Below are 10,135 nucleotides of genomic sequence, written 5' to 3' on the forward strand. Positions count from 1 at the left end.
AAAAGACTAGGGAGGGCTCTTAGCCACAATCACAAATAGGCTGCAAATAAACTTACCTTGGTTCCAGCACTGGACATTTTCCGTTCCAGGCAAGCTCCCTAGTGCTAGAGGAATGTCAGAAGCTGTCACAAACAGCCAGGATCTGAGGCCCCCTTTTTATAATGGGCTTGTTTTAAACGAGACAGCTGCTTTGTCATGAGAATAGGATCCAAAAATTGAGTCAGTAATTCTGAGGCTATAGCTGATTTCCAGAAAAGCAAGCAGGATTATGGAATAAAGGAAGGCTTTGCCATCCTCCCTTTGTTACCATTTGCTGAATCAGAACACCAAAACTCTGCCAAATGCACTCAAAACATGTAGCCCCCCTGCCAAGTCCTGGAGTATGGGGTGCAATTTGGCTCCTCTCTCCCTTTTAAGCATGTTAAACAAGAAGGCATCCTCGTCAGCTCTAAAAGGCCCACCTCTGTTTGCGAGGACACCCAATATTTATTAGAGAACATCTGGCCACACAAAAAGGGAGTGATTTCACACATGAAGTAGTAAAGAACACCCCCCAAATTTCTGACCATATCTGCTAATGCCACAAATTCAACTCGGAGCTCCTACACCGCTATCTGAGGCTTGAGCAGAAGAGTTTTCCTTTTAGCCACACTGCGGCCCGCTGAGCAGGGGGGCAGAGATTGCTGGCTTACATACACCCGCCAGCACGCTATGAAAAAATACCTCTGCAGCTATTCACTGCACCAGCCCAAAGGCTTAGTGAAACAAAGGGAAACGAATTCGGCACAGCAGCGCCTGCAGCACACAGACCCCATTTCAAATCTGTCAGGACAAGTAGTCTCGCAGCAGCAGCTCTGCATGCCGCCCAATGTACACCGCCGCAGCAGTCCAACAGACAGCCTGAAACAGACGTGCTCAGCAGTATCTCACCCTCTCCCTCTTTAGGTGTCTTGAATCACCGAGTGCTGTTGCTTACAGCTCTTACTGCTCAAAAGCTGTGAGGACACTTCACATTTCCATTCAAAAGAAAATAAGATCTGTCTTACGAAGATCAGAGTTCAACCACAATCCAGGTCCTACCAAATGACAACTCAGCAGCTGCCTTTGGTCACCCATGCAACGCCTCTGCCTGTTTTGCCTTCCTTATTTAGGTGCTCAGCTACAAGCACATCTTCCCAGGTCCGGTTCCACCAGCACATGAGAATAGTACTCGTTCAAGCTGATAGTCTTTAGAAGGAAATATTAAAGGTAGGAAACAGTGTTTGTATCAAAATGCTGTGCTAGGGCAGCCTGCAAAACCTTCAATTCCATGGCTGTTAATAAATTGGCACCTTTCTCCCCGCTGACCGGTTCACATTCCACGAAGCAGTAAAGATGCTGTGTCCCTCTGACACCCACTGTACAGGTAAAACTCTTTCCCTAGGACATATACCAGGCTTATCTAAGAACTCTGTTTTATTGACATTTGTCAAAAACATGCAAACATATAAGGAAGCGAATTCCATAAAATCACACTGCTTAAGTGCCATCTTCGTATTTAAAAAAAAAATCAATTTAAATTTAAATCAATTTAAATTTAAAAAAAAAAAAAAATGAATTGAATTTCATTCATAACAAAATCAAACATTCCTTTTTCACATTCACAAAAACAGTGCAGCTGGCTTGTACCATAAAAAGATGCAGGTGATGCCCAGGGCCCTGCATCCAGCTTTGCACCAGGAAAGGCTGCTTTGCTGGATACTTGCACACCATGGACACTAGCCATGATGACAGCCTCCTCACTAAAGGAGGCATACTTCATCATCCTCTAGCAACCTGCACTTTCTCAGTTACCAACAGAATAGTTGCAGCACACTCCTGGCAAAGTGGCAGCAATCAGAAATCCTAAACCAGACAGTCCAATCCACATCGAGGGTGGATGTCAGATCCACACCAAGTGTGTTCAGGCAGGACGGCCACAAAGTCTTAATGAGAACTGTTTTCAGTACTTCGCTGCCTGTTCCCAGAACTCTGTAACAAAATAAGAGGAGAAAATTTTACTACAGCACCAGCAAAGAAAAATCAACTTAGAGAATAAAGAAAAGTTTAAAAAAAACCAAACCCACCAAGTTTCTAATGGTTTTATTGCTGATTTGGGGCTTTCTAAACAAAGACACAGAGTCTAGTTTAGAAAGGAGACATTGTTTACTCTGCGCAGGGTGCTCGGTGGAAGTCTCCACATATCAAGCACCCCCAGGATTGTAACTTTAAGCTATTTACACATTTTGACAATGTAATCAGTGTCCTTTGGTTGAGAGTTACACAATTTGTTCATTAATTAGTATTCCACCCTTTACTTATTGGTTAAAAGTCCTTCTTGCCTCATGCTAATCAGGCACCATGCTCAGTTAAGCTAACAGTGTCTTGTAATCAGTGGTGGCCCTCAGCATAGGAAAGACTGAGCACGGTGCCTGATAAAAAGCAAGAGAGAACTTTTTCCAAGTTAAAAGATCTCCCCCATATTTGCCCCAATGGGCCAATACTCATCCCAAACCAATTCTTAAAAAATACCAATAATCCAAATTCCACATGCTCCGGGAATCACCGTAATCATGCACGGGAATACCTTCAGGTACCTTTTACTCCTCTGATCCATATCTTTTCTGATACAAGTTGCTCAGGGGGTGAAATCAAACCGGAAATAATAGTAACAATGTCCCTAAAAGTATAGGACATTGCTCAAGAACTCACCACAACCAGGGGTTCGCCAGGGGAGTCCCTGGATAATCACATCGGTGTGTGCTGGAGTCCATCTGGCGAATCCCTTCGGCTGCAATGATTTCCCAAGCAAGGTCCAGTCCCAATTCTGTGTCCCATCTGAGTCACATGGAACTTGCTGAAAAGCATGATAAAGGCTTTTCTCTGGTTCCTAAACCACTTCTGCTTGGGAAGAGAAAGACACTACAAAGTAAGAATTATCTGAAGTCTCACTTGATTCTCTTAAGCAAAAAGTGAGACAAGTAAGTACAGACATTAATGCAGAGCCCCTTTGAAAGAGCAGCTATTCAAAGCAGGGTTTTTTTACATCAGATTATGTACAATATGCCTGTCTGCCTTTACAGATGCACACAGATTCTCCAACAAAGCATACAGGACACCTACAGAGAATGAGCGATGTGCTGACTACACAGTGAACAGATTCAAATTGAAAAGAGGTTTTGACCACAAAATAAGAAAACCGAATGCAAGGCTATTGGGAGAATGAACAGCCTCCTCCTCCTTCTTCAGCTTCTGCCTAAGCTGCCCACGCAACCATGGGACAATTCTTTTAGATAGAGAAGAATCAAGAGAAACAGACCTTCTACTCACCCTTCCTTTCCTTTTGCTGCACAGGAACACGATGCTATCCTGCTGCCTGCTTGGAGCCTACTGCAGGAGGGACAAGGCTATCCAGCTGCTGACGGTTCCCTGTCTGAACCAGCCATTCATAGAATTTGGTTTCTACCAGGATCTGGAATTGTTTCCTCTGATCCCTGAAACCAAAAGAAGATCAGCAGGGAAATATGTAAAGGTGTCATTTATTTATAGTATTATATTTTTAACTGCACGTTCACTACCAAAACAAGCCTTCCTGTGTATCAGCTAAGAGCTGGGCTTGGTTCCTGAACTGTCTGTATCAGGAAGACAAGGTTTTTACCAAGTGAGTATGACTGTAATGAACCCCAAAGGCAGAACTTGGTGGTGTTAGAAGTCATGCAAATCTCCCCATCCCACTAGCACAGCAACCCTGCTCCATGGGTTGCTGAGGAGGACCCCATTCCTAATTTGATGTGCTGATCCCACCCTCTAGTGAGAAAAGCAGCACATCAGCCCTATTCATTTTTGTGCCACTCAGCTTCAGAGAGGATCAGTGTACCCAGACCCTTTTTTCAAGTTATAGGCTCTTCTTTGTACTATCACTTCCATTTGAGACGTTCCCCAGAAAGCAGGGTTCTACGACAGCAACTAACCTAAATTCCTCCCCAGTGAATGTGAACACAAAGGCAGTCACTGTTTTCTTCTCTTATGGTTTTATTTTCTCCAAGTGCTTTTTATATACCTTGATCTGCTACTGACCCTGAAAGACTTTCTGTCTGATATGCTCAGGAAATGAATAAACAGGATTTTATGCTTTTGCAAGTTGTGCCTCAAGCTGTCTTATTGGTCCTGTCTTACGGGGGTTTTACTTTCAGCCTGGCAGGATTTACATTCTTCTTCTGCCCCACTTTCCTCATTCAGACAACTTCAACTTCTTGAAAGATGTCTTCTTATTTCTAACATTCTCTTTCACTTCTCCGTTCAAGCATGGCAGCTTTTTTCTTTCTACAAGCCTGACATCCTGCTTGCTCTAAGCTTCCTAGTTGTCTCCCTAGTTGTTTCCCTGCCTGCAGGAGACAGAGACATTTTACACTGTCAGCTGCCCAAGCTTCTAAACTTGCCACAGTTCTCCCCCCTTTTATGAAATAAGCCACTCCAGTAGTGAGTGGCTTGCTTCCTGTGACTGCTGTAGAGGAGGTTAAATCTAACCACAAGGATTGAAGTTGTAACTTTCCTCTCTGCTGCCCCTGAAGACTCAGGGCTGAGAGTCCTGAGTCACCTCTGTCACCACTACTGGATCACTACTGCTCAGCCACTCTCCACCTGCAGCAAAGTCCTGACGCAGAGTCCTTTCTCTCTCCATCTAGAGCTCTTTCAAACTTCATGCTCCTCCACACTCAGCACAAAGGCATCTGGATTTCAGAGAGGAACAAGAGAAGCAGAGGGAGCTCCTCCAAAACAATGAACCACCAATTGGGCTGGAACTCCTCAGCTTGGTATGATGGGAAGTGTTAACAGTTTGACCCAAGTGGAGGTTTTCATATTCTGAGTTTCTGACAGGATAAACCCCTCCAAAATCACTGCTTATCAGCACCCAGTTACACACCCATTACAAGTCATCGACTGAGCACAGAACAGAAAGAAAAATCTATACAGCTTAAGTCCAGCTTAGGGAACTAAACTTGTTCTCATCTTTTCAAGTCTTTATAATTGAATATCTGGGTTTCTAACCCTGTTCTGTATTTGCAAAGGAAGGCAGGTCCTTCAGGTTTGTAGCTCACAAAAAAAGGCAAAAGCAGCTAAACTGAAGCCAGCAGAGATTCTGCAGCCTTGCCCAATCTGGCTGGCTGCAGAAGAAAGCATGCTGACAAAGCAGCAAGAACTTTGTCAGAACTCCACAACAGCTACTGAGAAAGCAGAAGCGCATCAGTTCATTAGATGGGCTAGGACAGGCCTAGGTAGCACAGTAAAAGCTGGGCACAGGATGTGATGAGATCTGATAAAAAGGACTTTAAAAGCTACTGTCCATGAGGTGATCTACTGTAATGGTCCACATGCACATTCTCAGCTCACCTCAACAACAGATGGGACAGTAATTTAAAGCTTCAGCCTCATTGTAAAAGTTGGACTAAGACCCAATCAGCTGCAGGCCAATAATTAGTCGAGCTGTTGTTCAGGGTACACACCCAGACGTCACCCACGGCAGCATGCAACACTGGAAGCAGAACAGAGACAGCACCCAGCGTAAGATCATTGTAAACCCTTACTACTGCCAGGATGGGTCCCTCATGTCAGCCCTCAACAGTACCTGGGCACACTTTTCCTCACACACTCCCATTCAGATGCAGCACTCACTTGGTCAGGCCTGCCTCCTTCACAGTTTTCTGCCAGATCTGCACGTTCTGCTCCCGCTGACTCAGCGCCTTCTGATACGCGTGGGGAAGCCCACCCGGCGTCTCCATGGTGTCTCCTTCCATCTCAAAAGGAATCACGAAGGTGTAGAAGTCTGAGGGTGGCAGGAGGCGGAAGACACTCATGTCACTGCTCTCCTTGCACACCAGCATGGGACTGTCCCAGTAGTTTGGCAGAGTGGCCAAGCCCACCTGAGCCATGTGGTCTTCAAGCATCGGATAGTGGGTGTGGAAAGGGGCAAAGCTGACTGCTTGGTTCCCTGAGAGGATGAGAGGCTGGGTAGGTGTGAGAGTGTAAAAAGTACAGCCAGCAGTGGAAGAAAGGGACAAACGATGGCAAACCACGATGACCTTGATGTTGTCACAGCTGTGGACGTGCACAGACGCCTGCACAGGGCCGAGGACAAAAGTGCTATTCCGGCACTTCTCGATGGTCACAGATCTGTGAAAGAACAAGAGAGAGAGGACACAGTGAGCAGGGAAGAGCAAACCCAGGACTTTTTCACTGCTTAGTCCATCTAACAAGAACTTAGCGCTTGAACAAACTTGCTGAAAAGACATCTAACTGTGTCCCAGGTGAACAAAAACTCACCGGAGCGGAGAGAGGAGGTAAATGAAGGACTCATTGCAGCGATGAATTCTTACATGAGCCCCCACCAGGGTGTCCGAGCTCTTGGCCAGCGTCTGCTTGTACACCTGGCTCATTATCACCATGGGAAACACCTCAGGCACCACACGAGTGTTGCAGGCAATCTTTGCTCTCCTGGTTGTTCCTTCAACTGCAAAATAAGATTCTCCAATTCATTCAATTGTATTTTTAAAGCACAGAAAGGCTATATGAGATTCCTACAGACAGACAGACAGGATGGTTCACTGTCCACATCACTCAGCAGTCACTCAAGAAAATAATCAGCCCAAAACTTAACAGACAGTACCATCAAACTCCACACTTCATGCATCAGTCATACCATCCACCAATGCCTACCAGGCAGCTCAGCAGTACGAAACAGTCTGAAGCTCCAGAAGTCAGGGCACATTGAAAAATCAAAACCATTTCAAGATTACTGAGGGGTGGCCAAAGCCTCCCACAAGCTACAGACAGCCCTGACCATCTCCAATTCCAGAAGTCTGTTCCCAAACACAAGACTTCGCTTGGCAGGAAGATCCTTATGGCAAGTTTTCTGTTGAAAGCAGGAACTGTACTTTTTAAGACAGTGAAATGCTCCCTCTACAGTACAATCCTTGAGCAACCTCACTGTCCTACCTAACACACTGCCACTGTTATGATTGTGCAGTCAGAGAAGCAAAACATCCATCTGAATTTTTTCTTCCTAAGGTGGAAGGTGCCTTGGCTCCACTACCATGTCCCTGCAGGCAAGGGGGTGCAATTTAAGCCAAGGAAACCCAGACCAGCTCTCAGCTTTGCCACAAACACATCGTATTATCTATTCTCTGTGCCCAGCTGTACTTGAATAATGAGGGTACTAATGCTGACTTCACTCAGAGGGGCCTTTGACAATAAAGTCATTAATGTTTGTTCACAAAAGTGATCCAAGGACCACAAAAATATACACAGATGTCATGCAGCACCCTCTAGTCCCCCAGACTCGCCTCTAAGCTGTCACCTTCCCCATCTCCACTGACAGAAGAAGGAAAAGGAGGCAAGCCCTCACGCCACTGCCAGGTCCCAGGTCAGCGAGAGGAGCTGAGACTGGAAGGTAATTTCTAAAGACAAAGGCAAGGCCTGTAGGTACCTTGCTGTGCCCATGCGAGTTTCTTCCCGGACTTGAGGCACGCAGTCATTCCAAAAGGGTTTGTCATCAGGCAAGACCGCAGCCAGCTCTCCAGCTTGGGGAAAGGGAAGGCTCTGGAGACCTTGGAGTAGCCATTCTGCCCGGGACAGGACTGCCAGAGGGCGAGCTCGTGCAGAGGATGGACCGCCCTGGATTTGTTCACGGTCCCTTCAATAAGGAAGCTGAGGGCACAGACGGCTTCGTAGGACACCAAGCTAGTGTGGGTTGAATGGGAGGAGGCACTGAGCTGCTCGGGCTCCAGCAGCAGTTCAAGCATCTCCAAGAGGTGGCTCTGCACAAAGGCACGGTGGTCCTGATCATTCCAGATCTTGGCGGGCAGAAAAAGACACAAGGAGAAGGTGAGTTCTCACAAAGCTGACAAGCTCCACTGACATTATATATCCTTCCTTACACTTGCCCTAAAAGAGGGAAAGCAAGTCAAACATGGTGGTCTCTCCTGCTCACTGCTTCTGCTGCTCTGCTCTTCCAAAAGTCAGAAAGCAACCTCCCACAGAAAAGGGGAAAAAAAATACTCTAACTCCAAGGAGCAAATATTTCATTCTAGAAAGCAGAAACACTCTCCTACAATCCTTCCCACACAAATTCAGCAAGCTGCTGCTGGCAATTGAAGGTAGGAAACAAATCAATAACTGACAGTCAAGGTCTTGCAACTGTTCTATTGGAAAATCACTGTATCTGTTCCAGACCTTCAGCTATGATTCACTGCCACCTTCCCAGGCGCTGCGGGGAAAACAGCAGAGGGTCATTTCTTCACAGCAAGAGACCAATAAACCAAACTACCTCAGAAAGACTCGTTAGTTTAAATTCTAAAGGGCTCCAGACCAAAAAAACAAGGCAGAAGACCAGAATTATGGCAGATCTTAATAAAGACAACTGTTGCTTGCCTGAAAACTGCAGCACAAGCAACACACGCTGCACTTAGACGTTGTTCTCGCCGTCACATCTTATCCAGCAGCTGAGATCCTTGCACTGGGACAGAGACCCTCCTGCACCAGACAAGCCTCACTACACCACTGCAAAAGGCTGGAGCTGGGGAATCACATAAAGTAACACCAGTGGAGCCAACCCAAATCCTGCTGGGACCAAAACCTGTGGGAAGGGTACAATGGCAGCCAAGACTCTCCTCCTTCCTGCCCTGATTTCTATGTAATGGCTATAGTTAAAGGAAAACATCAGCTTTTAAATAACACTGGATGCTCCGCAGCCACCCAACTCCTAGCCCTGGGTCAGGTCCCCTCATTTCTTTTTTCATCTGCTAAATCTTTCAGTATAAAGTCACCCAGTTCCTGTTTTTAATCGCTGCAGCTGCTCCCAACCTGTATCTCACCAGCTCACACAGCTCCCAGCATCACAGTCATGACAGAAATCCACCATGGTTTGCAGCTAGCCTTTATAACGACACTGCCAACCTGTAACTCACCCTCAAGCACAGAGCTGCCCACAAACTGCACCCAATACATCCAACTCAATTCTCTTCTTTCAAAACACTTGACAGTATTTTAAAAGGAGACATTAGCAATTCCACATGTTAGATCTACAGCTGACCAACCAACTCCCCTCTCTGAAATACAGTTTATTGTGAGGGACCATCCTGGGGTCCTAATACTCCACAGTGGATCACAGAACCTCTGACACAAGAAAAGCTTCCCATTTTCCCAAAGAGGAAATTCTTAAAAGGAGAATTTCCATGACTTTGGGAGAAGTTTCACAGCCGGTCTCAGACTCTGGCAATTCCGCAGGTAAAGCTGCAGAGAATACACCAACTCCGTTTCATTTACCATTGTGTGAAGCTTGTTCAATCTGACTCTGGCTCAGACTTCACCGCAGGCAGGGTGACACCCTCCCAGGCACAAACCATCCACACTTCAACCCGCCTGAAGGCGGGACCGTGCAGTTCCTCACACGGCCACACAAGCAGACCGTCCCGCAGCCACAGTTACCTTGTTCTCGCTGGCGGATTTTCCACTCAGGCTGGGAGACTTGGTCCGGGGGCTGGGCCACTCCTCCCCGATCAGAGACCTCCGCAGAGACACCTTGCTCACCTGCTGGATGTACAGGAAGAGCAGGAACTGCAGCGTGTCCACCGACAGCTACCCGAGAGGGGAGAAAAAGACGCGTTAGGACGGGCTGCGCTCTCCCCACGCCCGCCCCGCTCGGGTTGAGGCTCCTGCCTTGCTCCGCTCCCGCTCCAGCTCCTCGGCGCTGCCGCAGGCCGCCTCGGCCTCGGCCCACTCCAGGCGGCGCGGCGGGTCGGGCCGGAGGACGCTGTGGAAGAGCTCGAAGTAGAGCCAGGCCAGGCCGCGGTCCAGCTGCAGCTTGCCGCAGGCGATGTGCCGCCAGCGGGGCCACGACAGCCGCGGGAAGCAGCCCTCGCCCGCCCGCGCTCGGCAGTAAGCCGACATCTTCCGGAGGTAGTGCGGGCCGAGGCGGGCGGGCGGCGGGGCGGGCAGGACCCCCACCACGAACGGCTCCGTCTTCACCCACAGCCGCGCCGCCGCCATGGCGACCGGCACCGCCCGCCGCCGGGGCCCGCCCCTCACCCCCTGGAGGACTCCGCTTGGCCCCGCCCCGTCC

At 47.9% G+C, this 10,135-nt stretch overlaps 1 protein-coding gene across 4 annotated transcripts; it reads right to left on the reverse strand.

Annotated features, from left to right (window-relative positions):
* Positions 1 to 1,437: 1,437 nt before the first annotated feature.
* On the reverse strand, positions 1,438 to 10,093 carry TBCCD1 (TBCC domain containing 1). 4 transcript variants are annotated; one of them, XR_003992623.1, is made up of 8 exons: positions 9,733 to 10,093; positions 9,502 to 9,651; positions 7,502 to 7,868; positions 6,340 to 6,526; positions 5,692 to 6,189; positions 3,349 to 3,512; positions 2,731 to 2,919; positions 1,438 to 2,010 (listed from the first exon to the last, which is right to left on the reverse strand). XR_003992623.1 is itself a non-coding variant. In XM_030494703.1 (7 exons), the coding sequence occupies exons 1-6, from the start codon at positions 10,060 to 10,062 to the stop codon at positions 3,383 to 3,385; spliced, it is 1,662 nt and encodes a 553-aa protein (XP_030350563.1). In that variant the 5' UTR covers positions 10,063 to 10,093; the 3' UTR covers positions 1,438 to 2,010; positions 3,349 to 3,382. The 4 variants fall into 4 exon arrangements, 2 of the variants coding, with proteins under 2 accessions (XP_030350563.1, XP_030350562.1); XR_003992622.1 differs by having other exon boundaries at positions 2,731 to 3,512; XM_030494703.1 differs by lacking the exon at positions 2,731 to 2,919.
* Between the last annotated feature and the right edge of the window lie 42 nt (positions 10,094 to 10,135).

The sequence above is a fragment of the Strigops habroptila genome, chromosome 8 (genome assembly GCF_004027225.2).
Source record: "Strigops habroptila isolate Jane chromosome 8, bStrHab1.2.pri, whole genome shotgun sequence".
Taxonomy (NCBI): Eukaryota; Metazoa; Chordata; class Aves; order Psittaciformes; family Psittacidae; genus Strigops; species Strigops habroptila.

Excerpts from the sequence above, each read along its gene's own strand:
- TBCCD1 (XM_030494703.1), bottom strand. The coding sequence starts at position 10,062 with ATGGCGGCGGCGCGGCTGTGGGTGAAGACGGAGCCGTTCGTGGTGGGG. Across the intron at positions 9,652-9,732 it reads TGGAGCGGGAGCGGAGCAAG|CTGTCGGTGGACACGCTGCA; the intron begins GCAGGAGCCTCA and ends CCTCTCGGGTAG. Across the intron at positions 6,190-6,339 it reads TACCTCCTCTCTCCGCTCCG|ATCTGTGACCATCGAGAAGT; the intron begins GTGAGTTTTTGT and ends GTTCTTTCACAG.